Consider the following 16,567-nt stretch of genomic DNA (forward strand, 5'->3'; position numbering starts at 1 on the left):
ACGTTATGAAACTTTTTAGCTGGCTAGCGCCTATGCTCCGCTGTTATGCTCAAATTAGTGACCCTAAAGAATTCTGAGGCAACATGGCTGGAGACGAGGCAGCCAATCAGAACTGCGCTGCGCTGCGCTGTATAGTCTGTGTTTAGGAAATGTGCGAGGCAGCTGATTTATTCTTCAATGTATGCCGTTGTCGGCGTGTCGCATGGCAAATATAACTAATCTACAAGCTCACAAGTCACAACGCTTACCCATGGCACGGAAAACTAATAATAATAATAAATAAAAAAATATTTTTTATTATTATTTTTAATTCGAACCTTAATTTTATATATTCGGTTATTAATTAAAAAAATTGATTCGAATCTATATTCGGATATAGAATATTCGTTGGCAGCACTAATATGCTTGCACACGAAAATGTTATTATTATTTGATGATTATGATTATGCATTTGTCCGTTTGAACTGAGCGGCTGCCTAGATGCTTCCTCTCTCTGTCTCGACTTCTCCAGTCTCTATTGTAGGAAACACAACCTTACATATGACGTAGGACTACTATTTATTATGTTTTCCCCAATGTTTATTGATATATATTCCTTTTTTTTGTAGAATGGCATCACCCCGCTCCATATAGCCGCCAGGAGGGGTAATGTAATCATGGTGCGACTGCTGCTGGACAGAGGGGCACAGATTGATGCCAAGACTAAGGTAGGGAGCCCAACACTTCTGTTTTATGTGTGTTATGTCGTGTTGTAGTGACCACTTATCTCCATATATCTCCATTTGTGTGAGCCACTTTCTTGGGCTGACTGAAATAATAAGACTCTTGCATAGCTGCTTGAAGAATAGAATGTCCACTCCATGGCTATAGTAGCCACTGCGTTAGCTAGTAGCCACTGCGATAGCTATAGTAGCCACTAGCACAGCTGTTTTTTATGTTTTGATTAGGTGTGCGGTGATGCTCGTTTGAAGCACGGGTAGAGAGCTATTTCAACCAATCAGATTGCTTCCTCAGGTCTACCTGTTGTATAATTGCCCTTGCCTTCTTCCCCTAGGACGAGCTTACTCCACTCCACTGTGCAGCCAGGAACGGACACGTCCGCATCATCGAGTTCCTATTGGACCAGGGCGCGCCCATCCAGGCTAAAACCAAGGTACCACATGCTCATGAAGGCCACTTTAGGCCTTAATCTGCATACTTGTCAGTAATGCTTGCCAAATGTTTCCTTGCCAACAACCTGTCTGCTTATCCAGCATCCACAATAATTATTATATTGATTCGATTTTACTTCCTTTGTGGTGATTATTCAGCTGATAGTCTCAAAAAAGTCCTCCATCCCATGTCTTCCATCTCTCCGCTACACCATCTGCTTGCCATTCCTGCGATCCACCCCTCTATTCTCACCACGTTTTCTTTCACGCTCCCGGCCTTTCGTCACCACCACCACATGCATTTTCATCTCTCTCTCTCTCTCTCTCTCTCTTTCTCTCTCCAAAATAGGTCTGTCTGTCTGTCTGTCTGTCTGTCGGTCGCTCTCTATGGTATCTTTCCCTTTCTCTTCATGTCTAAATGTAACTAAATGGTAAATGGTGCATTTATATATCGTCTTTATCCAAAGCATTTTACATAGATCATGCATTACATTCAGTTCACCCATTCACACACACATTCCTACACCGATGGCGGCAGAAACAATGCAAGGCACCAAGCTGCTCATCGGGAGCAATTAGGGGTTCAGCGTCTTGCTCAAGGACACTTCGAGACTAATGCTGGGGGAGCCCGGGATCGAACTGGGAACCTCACGTTCCCATCCAGCAGCTTTACCGGCCACACTACCCCTGATCCACTGCCGCCACTAACTACCTTTCTTTCACCCTTTCTCTCTCTGCCTCTCTCTTTCTCTCTGACTCCCTCTCTCTCCTCTCTCCTCCTATCAGAATGGTCTCTCGCCCATCCACATGGCAGCTCAGGGTGATCACATGGACTGCGTCAGACAGCTGCTCCAGTACAACGCTGAGATCGATGACGTCACCCTGGACCACCTGACCCCTCTGCATGTAGCGGCCCACTGCGGTCACCACCGCATGGGGAAAGTCCTGCTGGACAAGGGGGCCAAGGCCAACGCACGCGCACTCGTTAGTTACCTTTATTATTACTTTACTTGAGTATTTCAAGTTTCTTTAGTGCTCTTACTTCTACTCCACTACATCTGAGAGTCAAATATTATACTTTTACTCCACTGCAATTATTTGGACACTTTAGTTACTAATACTATAGTTACTTTAGTTACTAATATTATAGTTATTTTGTAGATTTTTACTATTATTATTACAAAACATACATTATCCACTTCAGCCCTGTGTACATTTCTACAAGCTCACAATGCTCAGAGCTTGTAGATCTGCTGATTTTCAAACATTTTAAAACTTGTGAAATGGGCCATTCTGTATAATGAGTATAAAAATGCAATTCATTATTACTTCAGTAGAATATTTAAGTACTTTTTCCACCACTGTTGTATACTCATGTAGCTCCAACAGTTTTCTGTGTTTGCGGTGTGTACAGAATGGTTTCACACCTCTCCATATTGCCTGTAAGAAGAACCACATGCGATCCATGGATCTGCTGCTCAAGCACTCTGCTTCCTTAGAAGCTGTCACAGAGGTGAGATAACAAAGTAATTTTAATTATAATATGTGTGTGAGAAGAACAAAGACTTTTGTTTTGACTCTTTGGACATGATTATAGTTTTGATGTTGACAGCAAAAGTAAAAAAAAAATGTTTTTTACTTTTTTTGTTTTTGCTAAAAAGAGATAAAACCATTTGGGTATGTTGGCTACAATCATTTATACAAGAAAGGACTCTGAGTCCCGAGTCCTGAACACTGTCTTCTTGACCTGTAACTAAAATGATTGATTGGGAACATTTTGGTACACAGATTTTCTTCAGGATACTGTAGGTACGTCACCCACAGACCAATATGTGCCATGGGCGGCTTGTGAAATGCATCATGGGAATTGTAGGAACATGAAGAAATAAACAAAGGACGAAACAGACCATCATATACTGAGCACTCGACTGGGTCTGCACATTTTATTAATACATCCTGGGGTGACTGACGTTTCACTGTCTTCCTCAGAGTCAAACAGTCCAGTTTATGCAGTATTCAGTGTCCCTTTGTAGAGCACCGAGCAATTCAACCCGCAACTGGCCCAACTGTGTTCTCTTTGTGAATGAGTGGTTTCCGCCCGACAATATGACAATACGCACGCACGCACGCACACACACACACACACACACACACACACACACACACACACACACACACACACACACACACACACACTGACACACAAACCGATTGCAGATGAAAACATGCAAGGCACTAACCTGCTCATCAGTACAGCAGTTGGGGGTTACAGTAAGTCTGTCTTGCTCAAGGACACTTTGTCATGAAGCCAGGGAGAGTCCGGCCATGAATAGCTAACCTTCCACTTCCAAGACGGCCACTCTACCTCCTGAGCCAGTGCTGCTGTTCCATATGCATTGATCTTCAATGAATGAATCTGCGACTAGTGGTTGGTCTGTGTCTTCCACATTATAATCCTATAATAACCTCTCTCCGTGTGTGTGTGTGTGTGTGTGTGTGTGTGTGTGCGCGTGCGTGTGCGTGTGTGCAGTCTGGTCTCACCCCTCTCCATGTAGCAGCGTTCATGGGCCACCTGAGCATCGTGAAGCAGCTCCTTCACAGAGGGGCTTCCCCCAATGCTTCCAACGTGGTGAGATAGCTTCCTAGTGTCCACCCATCAATTACGCACTGCTGATCTTAAATATGAATGATAATCTGAATGTTTCGTTTAGAACAGGCATTGTCCAAAAAGGAGTAGGATGAAGTGTAAACTGTATTAAACTCCTACCCCCCTAAGTATTCACTAATAATTACAATTACAATGATCACAATTTTTCAAGATGTATTTACAACCAAACATCTCTACTGCATCCTCACAGAAAAACATAAAAACAAAACAATGAAAATATTGATAGCAGAAATAAATGTAATGAAACCAACCCATTGATACTTTAACTCAAAAACATCCACAGACCTACGATGGGCCTCATTACTGCAACAGAGATTCCAGGACACAATTTTGTGTAGTTGTTATATAGACCTCTTGTATTACTTTTCCTTCTATTTTTTCATTATGAAAGTTGCTCCAACCTCCCACGTCAAACCAAACTCATCTTCTTCTATGCAACGGTAGAGTCTGTTCTCTTATACGGCAGTGAATGCTGGACCCTGAAGCCAACCCTGCAGAAGTCTCTAGGTGAATGCTACACCAGAATGCTGCATGCAGTACTTAACATCAGCAAGAGTATACACATGTTACCAACAAGAATCTGTATGATGGAATGCCATGGGTGAGCCATAAAATAGCAGCCAGGAGAATGAGACTAGCAGGACACTGCCAAAGACACCAAGAGCTGCCAGCCAGCAAACTAGTGTTGTGGGAACAAACACACGGGCACCGGTCACGAGGACGTCCGACATTAACATGTGGATATACTCAAGAACGACACAGGAGTGCAAAGCACCAACAAACTGGCCAGATGTATGGAGAACCAGGATAACTGGAAGCGACGATGGAGGGTTCGTCTGAGGACAACTTGGAGAGAGAGAGACACTTTGTTATGACGGAGTAGGGCATTCATTTAAACATGGAGACGAATGTACGAAATGTATCCCTTATAGAAAGTGGAGACTCCTCTCCACATGGCATCCATTATCATCCATAATAATAATAAATGTATCCCTTATAGAAAGTGGAGACTCCTCTCCACATGGCATCCATTATCATCCATAATAATAATAAATAATAATAAATGTATCCCTTATAGAAAGTGGAGACTCCTCTCCACATGGCGTCCAGAGCTGGCCACTGTGAGGTGGCTCTCTTCCTGCTCCAGAACACAGCACAAGTGGACGCCAAGGCCAAGGTATCCTGTTTGGATAGCTGGTTGAGATTTCACTTGTTTCATTTGTTCATTTTTCTTTGTTTCACATTTTAGTAGTTTGATGATTCCATTCCTTCATTATGGAATCAGTGGAACCATGGAAACAGTGCTTGCTGTAAGCAAAATACTGAAAACGAAAAGTTCAAAGAAATTGTCTGATATTTGAAGACAAAAAGAGCTTTGGAAGTTGCAATCTACTGCTGAAAATGTTGCATCTTAACCAATTAAACACTTGATTAATAAACTTCTGCCAACATGGCCACTGTAACAAAACGATGTGCATGCACCATTGTGCAAACCATTTTGATGTTTACCCCTCTCTGTCTTATAAGACGACCAGACAGCCCTGAACTGTGTGATTTAACATCTATCCTCCTGATAGGATGACCAGACACGCCTGCACTGTGCGATTTAACATCTCTCCTCCTGATAGGACGACCAGACACGCCTGCACTGTGCGATTTAACATCTCTCCTCCTGATAGGACGACCAGACACCCCTGCACTGTGTGATTTAACATCTATCCTCCTGATAGGACGACCAGACACCCCTGCACTGTGTGATTTAACATCTATCCTCCTGATAGGATGACCAGACACCCCATGCACTGTGATTTAACATCTCTCCTCCTGATAGGACGACCAGACACCCCTGCACTGTGCGGCCCGTATGGGACACAAAGAGCTAGTGAAGCTACTGTTGGAGCACAAAGCCAACCCGGACTCCACCACCACCGCTGGCCACACACCTTTACACATCGCAGCGCGTGAGGGACACGTCCACACCATCCGGATCTTACTGGACGAGAACGCACAGCAGACCACCATGACCAAGGTAGAAGAGAGATTAGACGTTTGCCCGGAACCCAATTTAGGGGAAATAGCAGATCTACATATGCAAAGTACATTATAGCGGCACAAAATTGAACAGAACACCTCATAGGTTAACGATGGTGTGTAGGACAAAAAGGAAAGTCCAAATGCACACCAAGGGATCTTTGATGTCAATGGTAGACAATATCAGAGAAGGAAGTCCCGCACACTGGAACTTCCAAAGAACATTATTCAGTCGACGTTTCGGTCATACATATAAAATATTCAAGTAAAGTAAAAGTACCTTGTTAAAATGCCCTTTCCACCACTGTGTTTGTGTGTGAGCAGAAAGGCTTCACCCCGCTTCACGTGGCCTCCAAGTACGGCAAAGTAGACGTAGCTGAGCTTCTGCTGGAGAGAGGAGCCAATCCAAACGCTGCTGGGAAGGTGAGCCAACCCGAGCCGCATGTACGCTGAAGTCTTTCAATTAACACTAAGGATGCTTAGCGCTGTTTCCTGTGTCACCAAGTAGTGGTTATTTGTGATGACAGATATAAGCTGGTATGTGTGTGTGTGTGTGTGTGTGTGTGTGTGTGTGTGTGTGTGTGTGTGTGTGTGTGTGTGTGTGCAGGTGTGGTTGCGCATGCTGTGTGTGTGACTGTATGTGGGTGTGTATACTATGTATGCACGCACCAAGCAGGTGACGAATTTGGGCAGGATGCCCTGTGTCAGACGTGGATGCGATGGGACTGTCGCGTTGTGCGTTGACGAGGCCAGATGGTTTATGACTCTCTGTCTATCAGTATGCAACTCGAATGGCGCAGAGTCGGCAGACACGGACATCGCACCGATTGGCACGTCCACTCGCTCGGTTTGGCGCCTTGCTCTGGGGTGCCACACGGGGCTCAATGGCCGCTTCTGACCGCTTCTGCCTGCCTTGTTTTAAACGTTGTAAAAGCGACACCGTATATGCGAGTGCCTTTTGCACCAACTCGTCACTGCTGTACAACCTGAGAGTCCGAATGTTTGGTACCGTGGGAGTGACATTAAAGTATTATCTGTCCACAGAAATGATGTGTGGCTCAGGCGTAGTTCATAGCTTGCCCTAACAGCGGGTATGTCTTTTGTAATGTGTGTGTGTATGTTTAATAGAATGGATTGACACCCCTTCACGTAGCTGTCCATCACAACAACCTGGACGTTGTGAAACTCCTGGTTAGCAAGGGAGGATCTGCACACAGTACCGCCCGAGTAAGACCAATCTGACACGCCATCTTATCAAAGTGATTGATCGTAGCACAAAACGTTGTGGTAATTTCCAAGGAGAGAGAATGGTTGAATTAAGTCCTTGCGGGAGGAGGAAGCACTTCCATTACAACTTAAGAGATTTTGAATAATTAAACGCAGTTAATGATTTAACGAATATTTAGCGCTTGGGAAATGAATGTGTCATTTTTACTTTCATTGTGCAATTCCCTTCCACCGAACAGTTGACATGAACTGATTAATTCCTACCTACCAATTCAACACTTGAATTAAACATGTAATTTAGACCATAGGCTGTGGACTGATAGGGCTTCTATAAGTGTGTTTTTGTGTCTGCGTTTTTCTGGATGGCTGTGTTCTCATGCCTGCCTAATGTATAACGCCCTGTCTGTGCGTCTGCATGATTGACTGACTAACTGTATATTTGTTTCTGTCTATGTGGCTGGTTGGCTGACTGACTGACTGACTGACTGACTGACTGACTGACTGACTGACTGACTGACTGACTGACACTGTATGTTTGTTCCTATATGACTGCATGTATGTTTCTTTGTCTGTGATTGATTTTTAAATGATCTGTATCTGTTTGTTTGTCTGACTGGATGTATAGTATGTGTATTGTGTATCTGTCTGACTGTGTGTTTCTTTGTGAGACTGTATTTGTCTGTTTGTCTATAGTCAGTGGTTCTCAACCTGTGGGTCCAGACCCCGTGGGGGGGGGGGGAGTCACCAGTTCAAATATGATTACTTTGGGGGTCACGACGAGGCCTGAAAACATTGAGAACCACTGGTCTATATGGACTGTATGTACTGTACTGTATGTGTCTGTATGTTTATATCTGTCTGACATTTTCCACGTCTCCCTCTTGTGTATTGCGTTCACTGGTGCAAAACACTAGGGTGATGACCTATAAAGCTATCAAGGGCATGGCGCCCTGCCCCTTACATTCAGTACACCGTACACTTCTCCATACTGCTGTATAGATAGTATACACTCCACTTCCAGTGGTGGAAAGTAACTAAGTACTGTACTTAAGTACAATTTTGAGGTATTTGTACTTTAATTGAGTACGTCCAACTTTTACTTTGACTCCACTACACCTTGGATCCAAATATTGTACTCCACTACATTTATTTGACAACTTTTGTTACTAGTTACTTTATAGATTTTGCTTAATATTACAAAACATACATTAACCCGTTCAGCCCTATACATTTATCTACAAGCTGTAGATTTTTTCAAAATATTTCTAAACATTTGACAACTTGAAATGGCACATTCTGTCAATGAGTACTTTTATGTTTGTACTTTAGGTACATTTAGTACTTTTTCCACCACTGTCTATAGGCTACCCCCTTCTTGCTCACTTAGCATCAGCTAACGCAGGACGTCCGGTTGTCCCTTCCTTCCCTAAAACACACTATGGCCAATTCATTATTAATGCTCCAAAGCATCCAAAACTCTTCTCCCTCCTGGCTGCCAAACCGTGGTCCCCCCCCCTCCCTCCATCTCAGTCAGGAGGACTGCAGACTAACCGTGGTCTCCCCCCCCCCCCCCCCTCCCTCCATCTCAGTCAGGAGGACTGCAGACTAACCGTGGTCTCCCCCCCCCCTCCCTCCATCTCAGTCAGGAGGACTGCAGACTAACCGTGGTCCCCCCCCCTCCCTCCATCTCAGTCAGGAGGACTGCAGACTAACCGTGGTCCCCCCCCCTCCCTCCATCTCAGTCAGGAGGACTGCAGACTAACCGTGGTCTCCCCCCCCCCCCCCCCCCCCTCCCTCCATCTCAGTCAGGAGGACTGCAGACTAACCGTGGTCCCCCCCCCTCCCTCCATCTCAGTCAGGAGGACTGCAGACTAACCGTGGTCCCCCCCCCCCCCCCATCTCAGTCAGGAGGACTGCAGACTAACCGTGGTCCCCCCCCCCCCCCCCATCTCAGTCAGGAGGACTGCAGACTAACCGTGGTCCCCCCCCCCCCCCATCTCAGTCAGGAGGACTGCAGACTAACCGTGGTCCCCCCCCCCCCATCTCAGTCAGGAGGACTGCAGACTCACTCCCCATTTTCCACCTGAACAAACTCACCTCTTCATGATCTAAATCAGTGGTTCCCACTTCCCAAACATTTTAGCCCGTCGCCCCAAAAGAGAAACGTGTCTCCCCGCCCGGGACCCTAGTGAAAATAGCTTTGCACCGTGTTGTGAACATAGATTTTCACTACTTTTTTTACCATTTCTTTGGTTTTTTTCTTTCATTTCTTCTTACTGGAAAACAAAATGTGGGAAACAAAAAATACAGGGACCCATAAACAGGTGTAAAAATTGGGAACCAGTGATCTAAATCACCCGCATTCCTTGTATCCCTTGTTTTTTATTATTATTATTATTATTTTGACAGATACTAACTACTGTACAGATGTGTGCTATGTAATGAGATAGATAGCATACATGGATATACCACAATTAGATAGTATTGTGGATTTGTAAACCGATTCGTATCCTAGTCTCTTTGTAGCACTTTAATGGATTTACGTACGTATAGCATCTGCTAAATGCCTTAATTATGAATAATACTTTGTGTCTGATTGTCTATCTGGCGGTATGTTTATGTGTCTGACTATATGTCTGTTTGTCTCACCGTCTCTGTCTGTATACTTGTCTGTCTGTATACTTGTCTGTCTGTGTGACTGTACACGTGTCTGTCTGTCTGTCTGTCTGTCTGTCTGTCTGTCTGTCTGTCTGTCTGTCTGTCTGTCTGTCTGTCTGTCTGTCTGTCTGTCTGTCTGTCTGTCTGTCTGTCTGTCTGTCTGTCTGTCTGTCTGTCTGTCTGTCTGTGCCTGTGTCTGTCCGTCTGGTAGAATGGCTACACTCCGTTGCACATAGCGGCTAAGCAGAACCAGATCGAGGTGGCCAGTTGCCTGCTGCAGAACGGGGCGCTGGCCAACGCAGAGTCCCTCCAGGGCATCACGCCCCTCCACCTGGCCGCGCAGGAGGGACGGCCCGAGATGGCAGCGCTGCTCATCTCCAAGCAGGCCAGCGTCAACGTGGGGAACAAGGTATGTCAGCTCCTTCTCGTCCCCAGTGGAGGAATTAGATTCGTAGGCCAGTGCGTTGTGTCACTGTGTTGGACCGACGTAGCTTTAAGTGCTAATTATCCTGACCGAAAACCATCCGTGGATTAACCTTTGTCTTGGATCCGTATTAATTATCACTAGTCCTATGAGCATTGGATTCATTCCGTCTTTCAAAGACGTTTGAAACATACCTGCTGCACAATTGGAAAAAAAAGATATATATAGTGAAGCTTCCCAGCGCCCTCCTCCACTACACCCCTGGTGGGTGAGCAGTGGTGTCGGTTTAATTTCACAGAAGGACTTCCTGGCTCTAATCTGTATTCCTCCTTGTACTCCAGAATGGACTGACTCCACTTCACCTGGTAGCCCAGGAGGGTCATGTGGGAATCGCAGATACGTTGGTCAAGCAAGGTGCCTCTGTGTACTCTGCTTCACGGGTAAGCTTTGTTTAACATAACCTCTGTGTACTCTGCTTCACGGGTAAGCTGTGTTTAACATAACCTCTGTGTACTCTGCTTCACGGGTAAGCTTAGTTTAACATAACCTCTGTGTACTCTGCTTCACGGGTAAGCTTTGTTTAACATAACCTCTGTGTACTCTGCTTCACGGGTAAGCCTTGTTTAACATAACCTCTGTGTACTCTGCTTCACGGGTAAGCATTGTTTAACATAACCTCTGTGTACTCTGCTTCACGGGTAAGCTTTGTTTAACATAATCTCCACAAAACAACACTTTTTCCCCCTTTTAAAAAAAAAACACACAGGCAAATAACATACATTTAAAACGGCATCACGAGGACAAGTTTGAAAGTGTTAACTTGGTCTGTAGTTTTTATAAAAATGATTAAAATTATTTAATCAATGAAATGGATTAACAAGAGTTTGTGACTAAATAATAATTGAATCCATTGGAGCATGTGTTCTTTTTCCCATTTCCTGAAAAGCAACAGTTTTGGACATACAGTAAAGAAACCTTTGCTGCTACAGTACCAATCTGTTTCAATAGAGAAAATCAAGTCAAGTGTGGGAAAAATAATAGGTAGACATAATCCAGCAGGCTCCTTGGTTACAATACACATTCAAAGGAAAGCGTTTAATCTGCATCAAAGCACCACGGCTAGCTGCCAATTATGACCATTCTGAATACATTTTGTTTACATAAGTTCTCTCCATGAGATTTACGACCTAATTTTCACCACTTAAGCCCTATTTTGCTTCGGCATGTGACAAATAGCAAATATATCCTAACAGTACACGCTCACAACACATTTAGATCATAGCACTCGCCCTATAGCTCCGACGACCTTCCAGGCTTACGGCCGAGCTACAACGAGCACACCAGACAATGGTGTTGTTAGCCTAATAAACCTATATTGCCCAAAATGGTGTATGGGCAGGGTTTATGAGGCTTAACGAGGTGATAACGAGTAAACGAGATGATAAGCATTTCCCCCTCTGTGTTAGATGGGCTACACACCTCTTCACGTGGCCTGTCACTATGGCAACATCAAGATGGTCAAGTTCCTCCTCCAGCAGCAGGCTCATGTGAACTGCAAGACCAGGGTACTGTCTGTCTGTCTGTCTGTCTGTCTGTCTGTCTATGTACCTCGTGAACTCTCATTCACACACACACACACACACACACACACACACACACACACACACACACACATACATACACACCCCTTCTGCCTTTGTTTCTTTCTTGCGTATATTGTCATCCCCCTGGGCCTAATCTGCGCACATTGTTTGATACGCATAACGCATTCATTGTATTAAACAATGAATCTCTCCAGTCATTGTCTGTTTCTCTTCAGCACACACTGTACACACCGCAAACTCCTCAGCGTTCATTTATCCATTGGTAACTCTGAGAGAGTTAAATGAACACAGAGGACTTTACTGTGTGTGGTTGTTTGTCAGATAAGGTTCACTGTATATGTATACCTCTTTCTATTTGGGCAGTGCCTAATGTGTGCCACCTATGTGTCCGTGTGACGTTAATGAGCACGAGTATGAAGTACCAGTAGGGGCGCTGTTGTGCCAGAAACAGAGAGAGAGAGAGAGTACTGCACTGTTGCCTGCTAATGAGAGAGAGAGGGGGGGGGGAGGTACAAGCTTCAAGCACACTCTCCCAAGAGTGTGTTTGAAGCTTGTCCCCGTGGGACCCCCATCTCCATATACAAGATGTTTTAACTTTGAGCACCTCGTTATCACGGACTGGAGTCTTCACACATTTTTCGATATCTCAGCAGCACTCGGCTCGCCTCTATTCTGAGAGAAATGTGACTGACGTCCTTTGCGCTGACGCATATACAGATCTCCATTATCTGGGTGGGCACACCGACGGGCAAGGAGTAGGACGCTGTAAGACTCGCATTGGTCCACTTAGCTTTTAGGCCCCACCAAAAAGCCCACTAGCCAGAACGGGTGTTGGGGTGGACTGGACACACACACAAACGCTGCTCTGGTTGTAAAGCATGTGTGGAACAAGAAAGCACCCGTAGACGTTTTATCAGACATGATTTACGGTCTAATATTATATCCCATTTTCTATGGAAGCTAGGGGTCCTTGTAACAGTTCATACTGTCCTTCTCCTCTCCCACCGTCCCTTAATCTCTCTGTTCTCCTGTTCCTCTCTGACCCTCCCTGCATGTCTCTGTCTGCCTCTAGGTGGGTTATACCCCTCTCCACCAGGCGGCGCAACAGGGTCACACTGACATCGTGACCCTTCTGCTGAAAAGTGGCGCTCAGCCCAATGAGATTACCACGGTGAGACACTCCTCAAAACACACCTTGCAACAGGACATCTAGGTGGTCGTAGGGGTAAAATACCCGTGTTCGATTCCCAGGATTAGGGATGGGACGATAATAGCACTGTTTAAGGGAAGGGCATTCCATATGGGTGGCAGTGCTGTATAAGGAGTATTATGTTTGTTCTATATAGGTGGGCGTTACCAAATTGTTGTTTAAGCTCCCTCTAGGTATTGTGGCTGTGGGTGTCACTCATCATGATACCATCGTTAATCGCAGTTATTTTGGCCACAATAATCGTGACATGAAATCTCCATATCGTCCCATATCCACCCGGCATAGAGGTAAAAACAGCTGGGTTCAATTCCCAGCATAGAGGGAAAACCACCCAGCGTTTGGTTCTTGGGACAGAGGTAAAACACCTGCACTTGAATTCCTGGCATGAAGGTAGAACACCTGGATTTGATACCTGGCATGAAGGTAAAGCACCTGGATTAGATTCCTGGCATGAAAGGTAAAAGAAAACCCTGTGTTTGAGTCCTCGCTCAGCACCGCAGAGGCTTCGGTTCCGTTCCAGGCAGTGGTGCCTCTGGCTTGGCCAGACGCTCCCTATAACGAACACAGCTGGCCGTGTTCGCGGGTTCTCTGTTGCTGCAATAGCAACTCCGAGTCCTACTGGTTAGTCAGTTAAACTCGTCGCTGTCAGCTGAGAAGAAGTGGATGGTGACTGCATGTGTATCAGAGGGGGCCATGTGGTTGTCTAAATTCGCAGTGACACATGGGCAATTGACAACCACAAAATTGGGAGAAAATAGAAAGAATTAAAATAATCCATTTAACTCCCCCCTTTCATCGTCATCCATCCGTGACCATTTCCTCCCACCTTTCCCTGCACCTTGACAGAAACATCATGTAAAAGAAGCAACACAAAACAAAAGTCTCCCAGTCTGCCCCCCCCCCCTCTTTTAGAATCTCTCGTCATCCAACTCTTAAGCCTAATACTTCAGACCAAAGATTTGTGACGACTCAAAACCGTTTGAAGCCTGATTTATACTTTGTCGTACAACAGTACGCACAGCCGTGCACCATAGCTTTTTATTTTGTCTGTTTTCGGTCATGCGACAGAGCATAAATTAAACATTGGTCTGAATTATCCCTTAAGCCTCAATCATTCTTAGCTGTGAGTCAGAGTTCTCACTTTCGGGTCAAGCTGAGAAGCCCCCCCCCCACATGCACACACACACACACACACACACACACACACACACACACACACACGCACACACGCACACACACACGCACACACGCACGCACACACACACACACACACACACACACACACACACTCACATAATAATAATCCTAATAACCCTAACTTTGAAAATGTAATTGAATCGTTAAATTGTCTTTCGCTTTGACATTTGCAATAACGATCCTGGTGCACAGGATGAGGTTCCTGGAAAAGGTTGATATTTTAATGGAAAGATGTTGACCTTCATCAGCCCTGAAGCTTGGTCCGAAAGTAACAACACTTATTCACATCTCGCCTCCCGTTATTGTTCATGTATTTGTATTTCATTTGTATGATTCCAAAATCCAACAGTTTGTTATCTAGGAACGGGAAAAGAGTATATATGTACATGGCATGAGAGTACATGTATGATGATTCAGAACTGACATTGCTTGAGCATCTAAAGGAAGGCTTTTCTTGGTGCTGGTCAAACTGTTCCTGCACCTGGTCAGAAAAGCCAGACGCCTTGAGTCGCAGCCCTCTTGTGACACTGCCTGGCATTTTTGAGGATGCATCAGTCTTCATGTTTAACCACTTTAACCCTGGCATCTCCGATAATAAGATTTATAATCTTCTAGATCACTGGTTCCCAAACAGTGCATTGGGACCCATTTGTGGGTCGCCAAATTTCCCTTTTGTTCTCTGTATTTAGTTTTTTAAATTATTATCATTTCAAAGGTTTAAAAAAAAAAAAAATGTTTAAGTAGTAGTGAAAATAGCCGATCTACAAGCTCACAACACGGCGTGAAGTGACCCGTTGTGATCTTCTAGATCTGTTATTTTTGCTAGTTTGGGTCACGGGGGGGAATCAAATTTCTCTTTTGGGTCACGGGCTAATCACTGTTCTAGATCAGCTAATAGATGTTAGCTCATCGTATGAGGATATAGGGCTTGAGTGGTTAAAACATGGCATATTGAACCTTGCTGGATACAGGATGCTGGTGCGATAAACATGTGGTTTTCTCTTTGTGTAGAACGGGACGTCTCCCCTGGGCATTGCTAAACGGCTTGGCTACATCTCTGTAATCGACGTGTTGAAACTGGTCACAGAGGAGTCTGTGTCTGCTGTGAGTAACATATGAAGCTTCACACATGAACTCTTAGCACCCCATCCGCACTGCCAGCGATGCGAGCGAGCAAGTGAACAAGGAAATCTCCTTAAAACTAGAAAAGCAGTTCCTGCAGAAACTGCGTGGGCTCGCCGAAAACCTGCAATGTACAGTAGAAAATGTATTAAAAAAAGAAAAAGTTTCCAGGTAGCGGCAGAGGTTTGAATGTGCTGTTTAGCAAACACCCATAGCACCTTTGTGTGAACCTAGAAAGATCTGACCCTTCCTCGTGCAAAACATTTTACAAAATACTTTTTGTAAAAAGGAAAATACAAGCATAAATAACTGCATAAAGCTGAACATGTTGAAGTTTGAACTAGATTTCTATCACAATTATGTGGAAGTAGTTAATTGGCCAAAAAAATGGCTGGAGAGATCTAGTGTGTGCTCACTGGAGAGAGCCCACAATCATTGTTTTTCAATGGGACCTGACATACCGCGAGCGACAACGCACTGTGCAGCGACGTCGTCCACCCCTCCTATAGAGTGTATTTGAACGAGGTTTCGCTGCTCCTCCAAACACTTTTATTGGTTGAGATCTACACGCTACTATTTATTGTTTTTTTAATTGGTTCAGGCTGCAACGCAATGGCCGACGTTCCATATCAGCACATTATCGCCGTCGGAATCGCTGACTGGTATTTTCAAAGGATGGGATTCTGCTAAGACATTTATCACGTTTCAGTGTCTCATGTAGAGCCCGGCCGATTAATCGCTCGGCAGAATTTATCTTCCGATATTGGACTATCAGAGATATATCGGTATCTGCATATCGGTATAAAACTTTTATTTATGGTTTTTATATTTTTTATTATTTTTAACACAGTTAAACACCTAAAAATAAGACTATCCTAAGCTCACAACTGCTTTGTGAAAATGTTTGAGAACTACTTATTGAGAAATGGTTCCATTATACTGTGTGTATATATATATATATATATATATATATATTATACATGCTTTCATTTCATATTTTGTGAATCAATGCAAAAACATGTTTTATACGTATATAAAAATATATCAGCCGATAGATCTCTCTTTCGGAATTTCTTGTTTTCTAATATCGGCAATCAGTCTGGCTCTACTCTCATGCTTGTGGACAAAACAGAAATCACGTTTGTCATTTTCACCCTCCCTCTGTCCTCTCATGTCTATTTTTCTCCTCTCTGTCGCTGTCTATCCGTCTCTCTGTCTCTGTCTGTCTCTCTCTCTCTCTGTCTGTGTCTGTCTGTCTGTCTCTCTTTCTGTCTC

The 16,567-nt window shown here is 44.4% G+C and overlaps 1 protein-coding gene across 1 annotated transcript in view; it reads left to right on the plus strand.

Annotated features, from left to right (window-relative positions):
• Positions 1-16,567, plus strand: part of LOC308309649 (uncharacterized protein) — a gene marked incomplete at its 3' end in the record, with an annotated part of 131,007 nt that overhangs the window by 66,172 nt on the left and 48,268 nt on the right. Inside the window, exons 8-21 of the mRNA XM_080755559.1 lie at positions 609-707; positions 1,055-1,153; positions 1,938-2,135; positions 2,566-2,664; positions 3,682-3,780; positions 4,898-4,996; positions 5,651-5,848; positions 6,175-6,273; positions 6,979-7,077; positions 9,947-10,144; positions 10,501-10,599; positions 11,626-11,724; positions 12,836-12,934; positions 15,182-15,274. Coding sequence (XP_080611685.1) covers positions 609-707; positions 1,055-1,153; positions 1,938-2,135; positions 2,566-2,664; positions 3,682-3,780; positions 4,898-4,996; positions 5,651-5,848; positions 6,175-6,273; positions 6,979-7,077; positions 9,947-10,144; positions 10,501-10,599; positions 11,626-11,724; positions 12,836-12,934; positions 15,182-15,274 — 1,677 coding nt within the window. The remainder of the gene's footprint in view (positions 1-608; positions 708-1,054; positions 1,154-1,937; positions 2,136-2,565; positions 2,665-3,681; positions 3,781-4,897; positions 4,997-5,650; positions 5,849-6,174; positions 6,274-6,978; positions 7,078-9,946; positions 10,145-10,500; positions 10,600-11,625; positions 11,725-12,835; positions 12,935-15,181; positions 15,275-16,567) is intronic.

Source organism: Protomyctophum bolini (genome assembly GCF_963924005.1).
Source record: "Protomyctophum bolini genome assembly, chromosome: 22".
Taxonomy (NCBI): domain Eukaryota; kingdom Metazoa; phylum Chordata; class Actinopteri; order Myctophiformes; family Myctophidae; genus Protomyctophum; species Protomyctophum bolini.